The following is an 18,143-nucleotide window of genomic DNA, read 5'->3' as shown; positions in this document are numbered from 1 at the left end:
AGTGTATGGCTGATCTGGAATTTGGGGGACAGAGTTATGTATTTGCCACAGAAATTACTTAAAGACAAGGGATGAAGAAGCTTCACATGCCTCGTGATCAGTGAAGGCCTGAGTGCAAGGGAGGAACATGGGTCGAGCAATCAGATCAGGTCCAAAGCTGAAGATGCTCCTGTAAAGATGTTGACTATCAGTGTCCATTTGGGTGTCTGGATCGAAGATGAAGGACTTAGAAATAACAGTAACCCCTTAAACATGAGGACTTTAGATTTTATGAACAACCTGCACCTTTGTCACTTGGCCTCTTGGACAAATTTGTGGAGTAAATAGGGCTGAATCTTATTGGCTTTATTTTGTGGGTGAAAAAAATCTATATTATGATGATAGTCATTTGTTTCTATGTAATTCTATAAAATATGGTTTAAAATGGGAAGCCTTTTCAGCTGCACGTGCAGATGGAGAACAGACATGCCCTCTAAGGGCTGCAGCATGCATTGTTCACTGTGCTGCGTGTTTGGCTTTCTCCTGATTTCTGAGAAGGTGAAACGGAAGGATGGGTTTTCTAAGGTTTCCTACTGAGAGGTGATAAATGTGCAAATAAATATTGGCTCTGAGATGACCAGTAGGGCATCATCAGTTTTGCCTATTGAGTGGTATTAGTTATTAAACCCATGCTCTGTTTTACGTACATTGGGGTTCTCATATTATCACTCTTTGAGTCTTTGTTAATACTTGCAAACAGCAAAGTGTGAGAAGCATCCTTGCTCCTTAGAAATGTGTCTGGGCTCCACTCTCGACAAGTGGAAGCTCACTGAGAAGGTGCAGGATGGGGTCCTCTCTGTAAGGATCTGCCCACTAGTACCGGGGTAGGTGTATACCCATGTATCAGGGCTGTAGTCCCTGGGACTGTAGGTGGACTTGGGTACCAGAAGTAGGTATGGACTCCAGAAGCAGACCATGTTGTCTGTCCTCAGGGGCCCATAGGCACAGATGGACATCACTGAGTTTAGATACTTAGCAAGTATAGTTTGTAAAGACTGGGTCCCATGTAGTTGGTCTGGAAACCAGGGTCACTTTGGGGAGAGGAAGGAGAGGACCCACATGGAGATCACATTGAAAACATATAGATCCTGGGTCTTTTGAGACAAGGTAAGAAGCTGTCAAGTCCTGATGAAGGGCCTTGGGGAGAACCTCCAGTTAGGTCACCCTCTGAAGCAGTGTAACTGTCAAGCATCACAGCAGAGGTAGGGGGTAGCATGGAAGCAGAAGGGGCATAGGCTGTCCTGGTGGCAATAGGGGAAGAGGGCAGGAGAGCTTGGGCCTTAGGGAAACACAGGCAGCGGAGGACCCAGACAAAGCCCTGCTCAGTGAAAGCAGTCTCGAGACCACTGACCTCTCCAGGAAGGAGTGCCCACCTGAACACACTAGAAGGTTTGTTGACACCCCCCAGATCTCCATTCCTTCCTGTCCTGAAGTACAATGCTGACTATGTGGATTCCTCTTGGAGGTTTTTGAGCAGTTCAGCTTGTCCGGACTGTAGGAAACATGAGAGGAAGAGGGACAGGAATGGCCTCTGTCCTCTGTGGAAAGGGCTGGGGTTGTACCAGAAGCCTGGGAGGCCAGTGCCTCTTGTCTGCAGTGTAGCTTCACTGTCCAAGGGCATTGCCATGCCAGCAGGTGCTCTCAGGGACAGTGGGTCAGAGAAATCCTGAAACTCATCCGGCATCCCGAAAGGAATGGGACTAAAAAGATCAAGATAAGAAGTCCAGTGAGGGAGGGAAGAAGGGAAGGTAGCCGGCAAGAAAGGAAGTCCCAGGTGTGAACTCTGGGGAGTGGAGCTCGGTGGTAGTTGTGGACCCCCGTGCATGCAGCTCTGGGCTTTCTGTCCACACACCCAGGAGCGTGCACAGGGCAACATCAGGGTGGAAGAAAGGGTCCCAAGTGCAGCTCGGGGGCTGTGCGTGGACAGGGAAGGAGGGAAGTGGTCAGGTAAGTCACATGACAGCGGCCGCTGAAGGGCTGACAGTCAAATGGGCCTTACGTTCCAATAAAGGTGGACAGAGAGTTCAGGTGTGGTATTGTGATGAACTTGAATTAGGTTTTGATTTTATTTTTCCTTTGAATTTTCTCCTTTCTTGGTCCATGCTATCAGTGTAATAATTCTTTTTAAATTAATTGTTTAATAATTAATTAAATTAATTAAACAATTAAATAATTGTTTAATTAATTTAATTAATTATTGGAGTACAGCTGCTTTACAATGTTGTGTTAGTTTCTGCTGTAAGGCAAAGTGAATCAGCTACACGTATACATATATTCCCTCTTTTTTGGATTTCCTTCCCATTTAGGTCACCACAGAGCACTGGGTAGAGTTCCCTGTGCTATACAGTAGGTTCTCATCAGTTATCTGTTTTATACATAGTAGTGTATATATGTCAATCCCAATCTCCCAATTCATCCCACTCCCCCTCAGTGTAATAATTCTATAAACTCAGCCTTTATTCATGGGCCAGAGGAGGCCTCAGGTATTGAGAGCTTCCAAATTTTGGCTATCTAGTCATTAACAGTGGGGATGCCAAAAACAGAGGTGCAAATACCATAGCTGGCACTCAGAGCACCTTCCTTAAGCAGAAACTTATTTCCCTCATATGATACCATCTGATACATGCTCACATACCTGACGTCTTTGAGGGCGTGTGTACAATGTATGCCTAGTGGCTAATGTAAGATTGCAGGGAAAAGAGACATCTAAGAAAAATCGGGAATGTTTTGGTACTTGCATTCTTTCCCCCTTAGAAATGGGAGATTCTTTCCCTTTTCTCCCATTTCCTTGCTCATCCGTACAAGGGAATCACTTCACGTCGAGTGCTTTATTATTTTACAATCCTGGTGAAAGAAGCACTTAAATAAACTCTTTGCTTAAAAGCTTTGTGTGTTCCTGCTTCATGGTGCTTCAGCGGCAGTGAGAATTCAGGGTTTAAGGGGCAGGCAAGTGGAGCCTTTCAGGGCTCCCAGTGTGCAATCAACGTGCTGGAATTTCAATGGATTCCAAAGGCGTAGCAATAATAGCATTAAGAACAGACCAGGGCCTTTGATGTTATTGACAATAAAAGGGGGAGAGGGGTCGAAGGGGCCCCTGTCATTTCTGTCATGAGCTTTTAAACTTTTGACCTCTAACCTTTTGTGTCAAAGAGCTTTTTCCATATGGGTGTTAGCAGCCTGCTCAAGTCTCCTGAATTCACTGGAGCGTCCACGTTTCCTTGGTGGGAAAGGACATTCAGCGTCTTGGAAAAGACCCAATGTGGGGCGGTTATTGCTGAGTGCCCACCATTGTCTGCTCCATCTTAGGGGGATGGCAGGGTGGGATGGGGTGAGGACACCATACGTCCACATGAGGTGACTCCAGCCTGGCGGGGAGCGGGCAGCCTTGCAGGGATAGAAGGTGAACTTCAGAGCTATGATTTAGCTCAGGGTATGCAGGCGCTCCGAGCATGGGGTGGCGGGCACCTGGAAGCTGCATGGGGAGGATTCGGAAAGACGGTGGGGCCTTTGGAGTGCCCTGGTTTGGCCTGTTATTGAGGCCTGTTAGGTAGATGGAAGGGTCCTGCAGTGCCAGACGGGCCTGGTTCACTGCTGCTATTATTTGACCTCAGTTTCCTTTCTTGTCTTTCCTTCCTCCTTCGCCTTTCTGATAAGAAACATTAATTGAGTTCCTGCTGGGTGTGCAATACAGTGAGCCTCTTCTGCCCTCGAACCCCAGACAGCCTGGGAGGGAACGCAGATGGTTCTGGTCTGACAGCAGTGCCAGGGCAGGGCCTCATCCCCAAGTGGCCTGGCATGGTCCAGGAACACAGTGAGTGCCCCTCCTGTGTGTGTGTTTTTCCGCCACAGCTGTGCGTACAGCGTGGGCCTCAGTGCGAGGGAGAGCTTCTGAGTAGGAACACAGGGCCTTCAGCGGGCTTAGCATCAGGGAGAGAGGAGATGTGGGTAAATAGAGTTTGTCCGAGGCGGTCCCCAATAACCTGAAGAATGAAGAAGGGAAGGAGCAAGTGGTTCCCACAGGGACTCAGGGAGGCTTGACTGAAGGGGTGACATTTGCACTGAGTCTCGAAGAGAGAGTTGGATTCGGAGGAGGGGGAGAACTTCTCAAGCAAGGCACAGCATAAGCCATAACAATGAAGGCAGCAGTGCATCTCGGACGGGGAAGTACCCTGAATGTAGCTGGGGTGTTGGGAGCCTTGAATGCCGTGGTAAAGGGTTGGGCTGGGCTGGGAAGGCTCTCCTGGACCGCTGCAGATCTGGGGAGCAGGAAGGACCATGGTCCAGTCTAAGACTTAGGGCTGTAAGTCTGGAGAATATAGTTTAGAGAAGAGATGATAAGAAGCCTGAGCTCTGACCGTGTCATGGTAAGAAGCAGAGTGGCTAAGAGTAGGGGCTTTGGAGTAAAAAGGACACCAGCTCTGCCACTCGCTCCCTGCATGTCATTTCTTTGGATAAGGCCCTTAGCCAGTTCCCTTGTCTGGAAGAACGGGCATACTCATTCCTGCTCTCCAGGGTCAAAGGAAGAAATAGATGAGCTCATGAGTGTAAAAGGCTTATTTAGCACAGCACCTGACATATATTAAAGTATTCACTAATTGTCCTTATACTCATGATTGTTTTAGTATTATTAATTTCTATTAATGGGGCAAACCTTCGAAGACCTTTAGTTGTTGGTGGACAGGAACTAAAATGGGGTGGGTGGTGGAGGTTCTATGGGGAAGAGTCTATAATCTACTCTGCGACTGCTTCTCGCCTGATTTTGAGCGGAATGAACGTGGACCTCATTCATTATTTAATGGCTATGCAGACTCTAACCAACACACCCTGAAGGGCACTGCTGGTTTTCCAGTGCCTTCAAAATATTTCTCAGGGTGGACTTGGATGGGTGGTTTCTCTTTGAGTTAGCGGCATCGTTCTCCGCTGTGGAACTCTGGAGAGAAAGGTAAAGGTGAGCTCTCTCTGATACTCTGAGCCTCAGCCCAGGCAGTTACCATGCAGGAGGCCGGGGTTTGTGTGCCTGAGAGCTCTTGCTGACTCCTGGTTTGGAGCAGGATTTGAGCATCGAGGTGGGGCTCCACGACGGTGTCTGGGGCTGTGTTGGGAGTGCCACCTCTGGTGGTGGAATAGAAAAAGCACCAACTTGCATCACAAGGCTCTGGTTTCTGTGACTTCGGGTACATCCTTTAGCTTTTCTGAGCAGATAATGGAATATTCCCTTTGTAGCCCTCAGGATCATGTGAAAAGAGAAACAAGACTTCGGGGGATAATAATAAAGCCTTGGAAATGATGATTTTAGGGTTGTCAGGAGGATCCCATGAAGAAACGGACATGCGTTTTATGAAATGTAAAGCATTGTATTCCTTTGCTTTTACATTTTGCTACCTGCTTCTGCTAATTTTGCAACATTGAAAAAAAAAACATTCGGAAGCTCTTTTCTGAGTTGATTTATTTTAGATAGGACACAGCTTCTAGATCTCATCATCATTGTTCATTGTTGGTTTACTAGCTAAACCAGGCAACTTCTGAATTCGTTGTGTCTCTAAGGCTTCTGTAGTTAGAGCTGAGATACCAGATGCTTTCCTGGAAACATTTCATTCTCTGCCTTCACTTCATCAGCGTTAAGAATCCCAGTGTATATTTTTGAAACTATGAATTTGGCTTTTAAATTGTGCTATACAAAAAAATGGTCATTCACATAAGAATTTGTCACTGGTAAGAATTTCCATCTTTTAATTTCCATGCTTTCATAAGAAAATACACCATTAGCATAGTTCAAGTAAATGGATTTGTCACTTTTAAATGTAGTGACTCCTTATATGTTTTCATGTGATTTCCCTTGGACAGTTTTGCAGTTTCAGTATAATGGCTGTAAACCTTCTCTTATTTCTCTTTGCTGCTTTTCCTTCTGTTTATTTTTTCCTCTGATCTTGGCAGGAAAGCTGGAAACAACAAAAATATGATGGCTGCATATATATGGGATCATAGGCAAGGCACATTCCAGAGGCTCTGGATGGAAGGATTTTATTGGTCGGTCAGTACGCAGATGTGGTCTATTTCTGCCATTGGGAATCCAATGGATGTGATTTTTAGTTGAGAAACTTGCAAAGACTAGTGGATAAAAGAAATTAAAAGGGACCAGGAAGGGGAAAGCTCAACTCTTTGTTCACTACCTAGGATACATTAGAGGTGGTAAAGGCAGATTTCTTGTTAATTTACTTGCAGAGGGCTATTTATCATTTTCTTGTAGAAACACATAATTATGTTTGTAAAAGGATCATGGCCTGGATGGATTGTGATATGACCAGAGTATAGTGCTGGGTAGCACTTAGATCTATTTAAAATATTAGATTAATTTAATATATCTGCATGCTGGCACAGAAGAAATAATAGATTGCTATCTGAAAAGTGGGGAATGCCCATGGATATTTATACAAGAGGAGTCCAGGACTTCCCTGGTGGTCCAGTGGTTAGGACTCCGCACTTCCACTGCAGGGGGCACGGGTTCGATCCCTGGTCAGGGAACTAAGATCCCACGTGCCGTGCGGTGAGGCCAAAAAAAAGAGGAGTCAGGAATGTTGGGTGGTTGCCAGAAGTAAAAATTGCTTGGGTTTCATACATAACACAGTTTTGTTAATCAGCTTTCTACGTAACCTTGTGTATGTGTTACTTATAAGGAAACTTAAATTTGCAGATGTTAAGTGTTTATTGCCATCATTTGCTAGATTTACAGTCAATTTCATCCATTATCATTTTTATCTTAGAATTTATTTATGATAAATAAAATCACAGGATGAGTATCCTTTTTCTGGATAATTGTCAGATTGGACACTTCTACTGTAAAGTTGTTTTTGTTTGTTTGTTTGTTTGTTTATTGTTTTTTTCGGTACGCGGGCCTCTCACTGTTGTGGCCTCTCCCGTTGCGGAGCACAGGCTCCGGACGCGCAGGCTCAGCGGCCATGGCTCACGGGCCCAGCCACTCTGCGGCATGTGGGATCCTCCCAGATCAGGGCATGAACCCGTGTCCCCTGCATCGGCAGGCGGACTCTTAACCACTGTGCCACCAGGGAAGCCCTACTGTAAAGACTTTTTAAGTCACACAAATAGGCACATCGGTATTTCACACATACAGTGTTATGACTCAGAAACTATGTATACATGAAGAAAAAAAATGGTGTGTGGTTTTTCTGAGTTGTAAACATTTCTGAGAATTACTTTCTTGGGGTATGCTAAGGACAGGGTTTGTCAAACCGTTTTCTGTAGGGCCAAAAGAAATATAATAGGTTTTGTGGGCCATGTGTTTCTCTGTCGCAGCTCTCCAGCTGTGTCTCTGCAGTTTGCAGTTTGAAGGCAGCCAGATGCAGTATGCAAACGAAATGGCACCTGTATTCCAATAAAACTTTATTTATAAAAACTGCCCAGGGGCTTCCCTGGTGGCTCAGTGGTTAAGAATCCTCCTGCCAATGCAGGGGAAACGGGTTTGAGCCCTGGTCCGGGAAGATCCCACATGCTGCGGAGCAACTAAGCCCATGCACCACAACTACTGAGCCTGCGCTCTGGAGCCCGCGAGACACAACTACTGAGCCCATGCGCCACAACTGCTGAGCCCATGTGCCACAACTACTGAAGCCCGTGCACCTAGAGCCCGTCCTCCGCAACAAGAGAAGCCACCGCAATGAGAAGCCCGCATATCGCAACGAAGAATAACCCCCGCTCGCCGCAACTAGAGAAAACCCGCGCGCGGCAACAAAGACCCAACACAGCCAAAAATAAATAAATAAAGTAAATAGATTAATTAAAAAAAAAGAAATTTAAAAACTGCCCGGTGCAGGAGTTTGCCCCCCATAGCGTATGCTCCACAAGTTAAGGTTCCTGCCATGGTATGAAGAGACAAAATAATAGATCTTTTTTTATGCAAGGCATCTATCAGATGTCTTGAGTTTACTATACCTGCATTTCCTTAAAACTTGCACCGCATTACAGAGGGTCTTATAAACAAGATGATCTACACTAACGACTCTGGAGATGCTTCCAGCTGCACACAACATGCATGTAGGACTGGAAAGAAGATTCCTGATGCTCCCTGAAGCGCTTGCTTCATGGGATGATGCCACCTGGATGTCCAGCAAGTCCACAGCTGGTCCCTTTGGGGTTCCACGCCTTAGATTCTGCTCATAGCAGACCTGCAGGGCCACATGCTTTAGACATTCCCAGTCAGGCATCCGGGGCTGTCCTCAGAGGGGCAGATGAGCCCCTTGCTGGCGCTGTGTTATCCACAGGCATATTCCCGTCCACGGTATAATCCTGTCCACAGGCAGGAACACAAGGATGTCTGAATGGGGAGTCAGTCTGGGTGTGGAGACCGCCCACATGGTGATGTGTTCCTTAGGCCACTGAGCCCTGGTCTTGCAGGTGTCAAGGTAATGATTGGAGACACTCAGCAGGGGGAAGAGGCAGAGATGGCACTTGAGTGCCACTCCACCATCTCATCGGAGTGTGAGGGCCCCTCTCTCCCCCTCTTGAGACCTCTCCTTTGATAGATGCTGGATGATTCCTTTGGTTTGGGCATAGTGGATGCTGCCCACATTGGGTTTTAACATTTCTGCTGATGGCAGACGATTGAGTGAATTGGAGGGGACTGGACATTCCTACAGGCAGGGCTGACCCCAGTGACAAGAAAAATCATCTCTAGTGCAGGCCTAGAATAAATTCCAAAGTCAGTGAACAGATGACTTCAGGATTTAAATAAGCCAGGAGAATTTATGCCCTGGGTGGTTTACTCTTGTGGGTCCTCCTGTACTGTTCCCTGGGCACTTTCAGGCCACTCAAATATCATTTGGTGAATTACTCCTTCAGGGCACAAACAGAGCAGCCCTTGATCTCTCTTTTTTAATCTACAATTTTTATATGTAAATTTCAAACCTTAAAAGACAGTTTCCCAGAATGGCATCCGAGAGATCTCATAGCCTGAGGATATTAAAACTATTTCTTGGGAGAAGGATGCAACAACTGAAGATAAACCTCCAAGTGTCTTTTCCTGGCTACAGGTTTTATGATCAACCCAGGCTGTTGTGAGGAGACCTAAAAATCAATGCCTCTCATTCCTAATGAGAAGCTCGCCGCACAGCCTGATGACAGCCAGCATGAAATCGAATACTGACAACTATACCCAGCACAAATATTGTTACTATGCATTTCAGTTTAAACATGTGTCAAGCCAGTTACATATTTATGGGATTTAAAGACTCTTCCACTCGTGCCTAGGATAATAGACACTCTGCAAATCTCCGTCTAGTCTAAGAGGAATTTGGTCCAATAGTCAAACCTCTTGTGAGTCTGTAATAAATCATCTTTGCAACCCAAAGCATGGACAGTTGACTGCTTCCCACTGCTCCCCAGACTTCCCCCACCTGGCAGAGTTTTAATTCCTTCAGTAAAATTGATTCCCCCAGTTCTGCACATTATTCTGCCTGTCTTCCATTTAGCCCGTTAGTTTGCTGACAGCAGAGTACACAGCACTTAGCAGCTGGTTTGTGGAACCATCAGTCAGGAAATTGTATGATAAATAGGAGGGAACCAGGTTTAGTGGCACTTCCTTCTGCTTCAGCAGTTTTTGCCCGACTTTGGAAAAGTCATCATGTGGTGTTTTGTCAAGGGCCAGAGCAGGAGATGGCTGCGGTGCGGTGACTTATTACACATACCCCTGAGTTACGATGCTCTGCAGCTGTGCTGCTCATGTGTAAATAATAAACCGGGAGGTGGGTAATTATGGCGGCTGCTGGCGACACGGGCCTGTTCTCGTCCTGTGGGTTTTCTTGGACAGCTTCTTGGGCTCGTGATGGAATATACTGCCATCTTCCACAGAGAAGCGACCAGCTGAGATGCAAGGGTAGCACTCCATGTTTTAGGAGTCGCAAGCATTTTCTTTTTTTGAGAGGTGTGTTGGGATTAATGTCATGCGATGCCACATATGTTAAAGGACATGCTCGTCCTGCTTTTTATTCTTCGTTTTTACTGTTAAGCTGTGGTCAAGCGTGTCTTGAATTGGAAGAGGGCTGTTCCATTGCGTTTACCAGAAAGCGGCCTCAGAGGTGAGATTTCCACTGATAACTGACATGAGGTATAATTGTTCACACAGACTTTATTGGTCCAGGAGACCAATAGTAATTTTAGTTATTTTCAACTAAATTGAGAAGGAAACAAATAGAAATAAAAATGCTTAAACTAAAATCAGATGTCTTTGATGAAATCAGATCATATCCATATTTTTTGGCTCTTTATTTAACCTGATTCCAGAATATGGAATTCAGAAATTTCCTTGGGACATAAATAAACACTTCGAGTAAACAGTGCTGCAAGATGCATCACATACTTTCACTCAGAATTAACTTTTAAACTCCCAAAACACACTCAACAGTGAGAAATGACTACTAAATGCCCCAGTAATTCCTAACCCTCACCCTAACCCTTTTCTCTTAAATATGTTTTCAATGCTTGGTCATTTTCTCTCTCATTCTGAAAGAAAGAGAGAGGGTGAGAGAGAGTGAGAGAGACAGTGAATCCTGTTAATTGCTTAAAAATAAAAGGATGGCAATGCCTTTAAATATCTGTAATAGTCTTATAGTTTTCCTTGGGGTAAAGATTTATACTGCTTGGGTACATGCTTTTGATTTTATTGAATTATGTGCCTGGTTTTCACCCCCTATGCATATAATCTTTGCAATGTTATTATAAATACTCATATAAAAAATAATGACTGTTACTTCCTGGATATATGAGGCATATATTGAATGTAGAATAAATTCACACATTTTGAGCTCTTGTGTGTATGAAAAATCTGGATTTGTGCTTCTTCTTAATTCACAGCTGCACCCACATAGAGAAAAGCAGATACAGTTAACACCCACTTATCTGTTGCAGAGAATTTAATCACACAGCACACAGCTAAGAGCCAGGAAGTAAATAAGTGAAAGTATCTTCCAACTCTGACATGGTTGTCACAAAGTCCCTCAAAACGCCGTATAGGGCTTCCCTGGTGGCGCAGTGGCTGAGAGTCCGCCTGCCGATGCAGGGGACACGGGTTCGTGCCCCGGTCCGGGAAGATCCCACACGTTGCGGAGCGGCTGGACCCGTGAGCCATGGCCGCTGAGCCTGCGCGTCCGGAGCCTGTGCTCCGCAACGGGAGAGGCCACAGCAGTGAGAGGCCCGCGTGCCGCAAAAAAAAAAAAAAAAAAAAAAGTGTGTGTGTGTGTGTGTGTGTGTGTGTACACGTGCCATGGATTCTAGCAGGGACTTTTGTTTTTTTAACATCTTTATTGCAGTATAATTGCTTTACAATGGTGTGTTAGTTTCTGCTTTATAACAAAGTGAATCAGCTATACATATACATATATCCCCATACCTCCTCCCTCTTGCTTCTCCCTCCCACCCTCCCTAACCCATCCCTCTAGGTGGTCACAAAGCACCAAGCTGATCTCCCTGTGCTATGCGGCTGCTTCCCACTAGCTATCTATTTTACATTTGGTAGTGTCTATATGTCCATGCCCCTCTCTCACTTCGTCCCAGCTTACCCTTCCCCCTCCCCGTGTCCTCAAGTCCATTTTCTACATCTGCGTCTTTACTCCTGTCCTAGCAGGGACTTTCGAACATGACTCTTTTCCTTACAAAACATCATGGGTATGGGAGAAATGAAAGCTAGTAGTGATAGTACGTCTTTGTCTAAAACTCACTTGACAGTGTCATCTTAAAATTAAAAAGTGGGGTATTCCCTGGCGGTCCAGTGGTTAGGACTCTGTGCTTGCACTGCCAAGGGCCCGGGGTTCAGTCCCTGGCTGGGGAACTAAGATCCTGCAAGCCGCGTGGCAAGGGCAAAAATAAAAATTAAAAATTAAAAAGTGTCTTGGAGTCTGTTCCTCTTGGCTTTGTGGCAACCCTTGCCCTCTGGCCGGCCCCTTGCAGGGTAGGAGCACGTGTTGTTTCTCTTTCTTGCTTTCCTGCCTGCGTTCAGTTATTGGTGCATTCAGAGGCTTTACTACCTCAGGTGCTGGTATTAGTATCTGCTTGGTTCTGAACCGTAAAGAATTCTTCCACAAATTCTTCAGGTAGATTCGGCATCAGTTGTGAAGACTGCGTTAGCAGTGTGGTTTCATGGATTGGCATTCCATTTCAGAGTGTTCCGTTTATACAGGCTGTACTTTCTTTCTTTTTCAGACCCTCCTCATCTCTTTCCTGCATTCCATCCTCCTGTACCAATCGATGCAAGACACCATGAGGGCCGTTACCATTACGATCCGTCTCCGATCCCCCCTTTGCATGTGTAAGTATTACAACTTTACCCGTCAAAGAAACAGCACAAAATACTGGCTTTCACCATCTCAGGATTTTTGTTACCAGCACAGCTACTGGGCTTTGAAGATGTGATGTAAGTCTAAGATGTACTTTTGAAACACAGCAAAGCCTATATGTTCCTGGCCTCACTGAAGCAAATCCCTGCTGCTTCCTGAAGAATGCCTGTCACACTAGGTGGCTGGCAAGTATTTTTTATATAGTTTTGCTGACATGTGTTCCGTGGGCTGTAAATACTAAATTAAAAAATTGGGCCTAATGGAAGGTTACCACTCAGGATATGTATTTGGTTGAGAGTGGGTGTGAAGTTTTTCATGTTCCAATTTCTGTTACAGGAAGGTCCTGTTCCAGGGATCAGGATGCATCGTAATGAAATTTTCATGGTAAATTTTCATAGCCCCTGTGGTGTGTACACCAACGGTCACTTGATTGATGGGAATGTCACCCAAACAAAATGGCAAATGTGATCGAGCACATAGTTTACACAAAGATAAAAGGAGAGAATGGGGGTGATAACATACATTAGAAAAGGAAGAAGAAAAGCCAAATATCATATTTGAGGCTAAAAAAAATGATACAAATGAACTTATTTACAAAACAGAAACAGACTCACAGACCTAGAAAACAAACTTATGCTTACTAAAGGGGAAAGGTGCAGGGGAGGGAGAAATTGGGAGTTTGGGATTGACATATACACGCTCCTATATTTAAAACAGATAACCAACGAGGACCTACTGTGTAGCACAGAGAACTCTGCTCAATATTCTGTAATAACCTAAATGGGAAAAGAATTTGAAAAAGAATAGGTACATGTATAGCTGAATCACTTTGCTGTACTCCTGAAGCTAACACAACATTGTTCATTAACTATACTCCAATATAAAATAAAAATTAAAAAAGAAAAAAAGGAAGAAGAAAATCTCCTGGAAATTAATGTGATCTTACTCAGGTTAGGGGGGAAAGAAGATCAGGTAGTCAGGATAACCCTCACCTAAACTAACATGGTCTTCGTTTGCAGAATTGTGCAGAAGACTGATATATACTCTAACAAGGGGAGTCAATCTTTGGGAGCCGCTGACCCTTACGAGTGGCCTTGATTTTACATTGAGTCCTATCTGGTAATCACCCTTCATTCTGAGACAGTAAAGTTAGAAGAGCCTAAATAATACTTTGAAGAATCCTGCTAGTTATTTGGATGGTAGATTGCACCTCCATGGCTATTAGTTATAGCTGTGTAATTACACATACGCCAAAGAAAAATGAAGTTGTTTTAAAACAAGTCCTCCTCTGTGAACAGAATTAATTGATATTAACAACCCTAACTCTATGCCCAAGTACACATATAATATTTTACCCACAGTTTTTTGGATCCATCTCCCATTACTGAATTGTAATTTCAGAGCAGATTTGCCTGGAGGTAAGTCATAAATCTGTGTTCAGATTTCTATAAGCATTAAAGGAGAAGTGGATATTTAGGGAGAGAGAATGCAGAAACCTGTGACTTATTCTTCAGCTTTTCACTAGAACACAAGTAAGTATTTACAGGCTTCTAAAGCCTGCTAAAAATACACTCAAAACCAAGACGCCAATTTAAAGCCCCCTAATACAAAGGGAAGGAAATTACAAGTTCAGGCCGAAACCTGCTATGGAATTCCTCATGTTCTACCAAAGTTTTGCAGTACAGATGGGACCACAAGGGTCTCAGACGAGGATCTGCCCTGTGGTACAGAGCCAGCAAGGGCCCACCGGGCCTGGGAGATGCAGATAGCTGAGTTCTCCCAGACTCCAGTCTCTGAAGTGATGAAGTAATTTAAATCAGATTTTCTATGGGATTTCAGAGTGCTTCACTCTTAAAAAAATCATCTTATAGAGAAATTTCAAAAGATGAGTTTATATAATAGAATAAACTAGTTCCTCTGCGTTCATTATGGTTTGCCTTGTAATTAAATTCAAATATGAATTTATCAGTAAAAATCGTAAGTCTTGGTTCTTTGGCAGAATGTAAGAACAGCAAGCCCTCGTATAGATCACACTGTATGTTCTAGGCCCTAATTGCTGTATCTAAAGAATTAGCTCGCTAGAGATAAAAACACCACAGGATAAGGCAGGTCAAGTTTGGAGAATCCTAGGAGAGAGGGCTGCGTTATCTATAGGACTGCTGAGCAGGGATTTTTATAGATTTTAATATAGTCAACCCTTTGTGTCTTCCGGTTCTGCATCTGAGGGTTCAACCAACCTTGGACTGAAAATATTGGAGAAGAAAATTCCAGAAAGTTCCAAAAAGCAGAACACGAATTTGCAGCACACTGGCAACTATTTACAGAGCATTTCCATTGTATGAGGTATTATAAGTAATCTGGAGGTGATTTAAAGTATCCAGGAGGATGTTCATAAGTTATACGCAAATACTATGCCATTTAATATAAGGGATTTGAGGATCCACGGATTTTGGTATCCGTGAGGGTTGTGGAACCAGTGCCCTTCAGATACCGAGGGATGGTCATCCTTCCTGCTTTTTTATTTTTTATTTTTTTTTTTGCCGTACGCGGGCCTCTCACTGTTGTGGCCTCTCCCGTTGCGGAGCACAGGCTCCGGACGTGCAGGCCCAACGGCCATGGCTCACGGGCCCAGCCGCTCCGCGGCATGCGGGATCCTCCCAGACCGGCGCATGAACCCGTGTCCCCTGCATCGGCAGGCGGACTCTCAACCACTGCGCCACCAGGGAAGCCCGTCCTTCCTGCTTTTTCAGCCAAACTTTAGGATAATTTTTCAGCAGTTGACTAAATGGTTCTCTAGCTGCGTAAATGTTTAGTTACCAAAGGTTCATGATGTAAGGCGTGTAGATAATCCTGAGCCTCCCAACACACGCTCTGGAGGTGCTAGGGGAATGTCATGGCTGGGCACAGAGCATGCTGAGCACGTGCTTTGTGGTCTCCTGGGACTGCTCGGCATAGCGGGGTCCTGGGTGGAGACACTGAGCTTTTGGAGTAGGCTCTGGGAAGCTCGGGTCAGTCTCACCTCTGTGCCTTATAATGTGACATTCTGTCTGTATTACCTTCAGTGGTCTTCCCTCCCTGCATGGCAAACATTGGTCAAACTCCTCACCCTCAAGGCCTAATTCAAAATCACCTCTGCTGGCTGTCCCAGAGGCTGTTCCTCAGAGAACCTTGTGTGCCTTTAATCGCAGCCGCATCCTCTTGCCTGGTCAATTACTGTTTAGCGGTCACTGCCCCTGCTAGATTTGCAGGCATTGCCTACCCCTCGGCCAGGCACTTAGTAAAGCATGCTCAGTAGGCCTTCAAGGTGTCCAGTCTGGGAAACAGTGGACCAGTACTCAGAGAGCTTGACTCCCAATCTTGCTTTGCCTGTGCTGGGAACTGGCAACTTAAAATTTCCATATATTGGTTTCATTCTGTGGAAATGAAGTTACCTGCCTTACCCAACTCTCCAAATCGCAAATCCAAGAGTTCAATGAAATCGCGTTCTTGTGAGCACCCTTGAAAGCAGGGTGCTCTAAGCAAACGCGGAAAGTTAGCATGGCGACAGTTGGGGGCATGACAAATATGGAGATTCTGTTCTGGCCTGGCTCAATCCCGAATCCCTGGGATGCTTCGGCACCTTCTGTGATGCAAATGTAGATGCTTGTGATCAGATCATTTTAGGCGAGGAGGGTAATCTAGGCAAATACAGCTTGGTTACTAAAATCTTAAAAACACATCTTTGCCAAGGGGCTAAAGCAGTAGCCTGGAAAAATAAAATGATTTTATCTAGAAGTTGAATTCCAAAATGCTTGTTTTATAATTAGCTTCTAGAAAATGAGATCAAGTGAGTTTACGGAGTTTTTAGAATAAATATTTTTAATTATACGTCGACAGCATTTGGGGATCTTCTCATTGTTGCGTACACATGATTGTTCTTCTGGTGCCAACTTCAAAAATGAAATTGTAAGTCTCTTGAAACAGGATGTGTGTTGATGATGGACATGCCAACAGGTCTCTGTTTAGAAGGACGGCAGACACTGCGGTAATTATGCTAACGTAGCCTATCATTAATGATTCTGTTGAAAGAGGTTTGTAAATTGCTCCTCGTTTTAGATAAACCACCCTATATTAAGGCGTCAGTGATACGGTGCAGAATTAAATTAGAATCTCAGAAAATGAAATATGCTCTGTATTAGCTGTTTGACACTTAATTTGCCTCTGAATGAGTACAGGAAATCACAAATTAACCTGCCTTTGTTTTTCCAACCATGGCTTATTAGGTGTTAGAACAACTGCAATTACAGCCTAATAATAACCACCAAGCCTTATAAATATGTACGGAAATGCGTCAGTTTGTGTTAAAGAGCCCAGTTTGTTAAATGGAATGCCTTTAGCTTACCTGATTTACTCTCACAGTGTTCTCCAGAGTTTACGGTTAGGCAATGTAGACAGAGTATAGCCATTTAAATGGTTACAAATACAGTACTGGAAATAATGTTAGAATTTATTAGTATTTCCTTTCTTAACTCGAAATCATGAATTCAGATGTGGGATTTCTAAGTGGGACATGGAATGTCAGTGTCATCATTCCCTGAGTTGTCATGTAAAGGTTGTCAGAAAAATGTATGATTCCTGCATTATATTTATTTAATTCAAGTAGCTTGAAAATTAAGAAACACTGGATATGGGGAATTTTCCCTTTTCTTCTGAAAGTTATTCTCCACTGAATTCACCAGAACTTATGTGCAATAGCAAATTGGAGTTTCTTGTTCTCTCTCAAATCATTTGCTTTGACCACAGAGTCCATGTTTTATTAAGCCATGTAGAAAAAAGTACAATATTTTAGAAAAATATCAATGAGTATATTTTATTATGTTGCTGAGATCGTTTGGAGCGTTAATGATAGAACCTGAATCTTTAGCCACATGGTCAAGGCAGAAATTTCATGTGATTATTTCTACTTCTTGGTCTTCTCTCTGCTTCCTGCTCTGCATTGTTTCCATCAGGGCTGTGGGGTTGCATAACTCCAGGAGCTATCATTGTAACCTACGGGAATTGATGGTGTTCTCTAGGCTAAGGATTACTACTTGTTTTAAAATTCCACTTGGAGACGCAGACATAGAGAATGGACTTGAGGACACGGGGAGGGGGAAGGGTAAGCTGGGACGAAGTGAGAGAGTGGCTTGGACATATATACACTACCGAATGTAAAACAGATAGCTAGTGGGAAGCAGCCGCATAGCACAGGGAGATCAGCTCGGTGCTTTGTGACCATCTAGAGGGGTGGGATAGGGAGGGTGGAATAGGCAAGAGGGAGGAGATATGGGAATGTATGTGTACGTATAGCTGATTCACCTTGTTATAAAGCAGAAACTCACACAATTGTAAAGCAATTATACTTCAATAAAGATGTTGAAAACAATAAAATAACTAAATTTTAAAAATAAAATAAAATAAAATTCTACTGGGAAATTTATACAATGGGAATATTACATCCCTCTCCCCTAGAAACAGTTGTATTTTCAAGTGACTACTTTCACGTTGATGAAGAAAGCGCTCTTTCTCTAGCATTCTGAGTGTGTGCATTTTTTTCCTTGCTTTAGTGTTAGAATGCATTTAAGCACGCTTACTTTTGAAAGTAATTTTTTTGTTTGTTTGTTTTGTTTTGTCTTTTGGCCACACCGCACGGCACGCAGGATCTTAGTTCCCTGACCAGGGATCGAACCCGTGCCCCCGTGCAGTGGAAGCACAGAGTCTTAACCACTGGACCGCCAGGAAAGT

At 44.1% G+C, this 18,143-nt stretch overlaps 1 protein-coding gene across 4 annotated transcripts in view; it reads left to right on the top strand.

Moving 5' to 3' along the window:
- Window positions 1-18,143, top strand: part of GLI3 (GLI family zinc finger 3) — a 290,010-nt gene that overhangs the window by 153,189 nt on the left and 118,678 nt on the right. For all 4 annotated transcript variants that reach the window (XM_081244801.1, XM_081244803.1, XM_081244800.1 and 1 more), the window contains exon 4: window positions 12,247-12,352. In XM_081244801.1, coding sequence (XP_081100927.1) covers window positions 12,247-12,352 — 106 coding nt within the window. The remainder of the gene's footprint in view (window positions 1-12,246; window positions 12,353-18,143) is intronic.

The sequence above is a fragment of the Mesoplodon bidens genome (assembly GCF_964165515.1).
Source record: "Mesoplodon bidens genome assembly, chromosome: 9".
In the NCBI taxonomy this organism is placed as follows: Eukaryota; Metazoa; Chordata; class Mammalia; order Artiodactyla; family Ziphiidae; genus Mesoplodon; species Mesoplodon bidens.
Note: the sequence above shows the minus strand (reverse complement) of the source record. Positions and strands in the feature narration are given on the sequence as shown.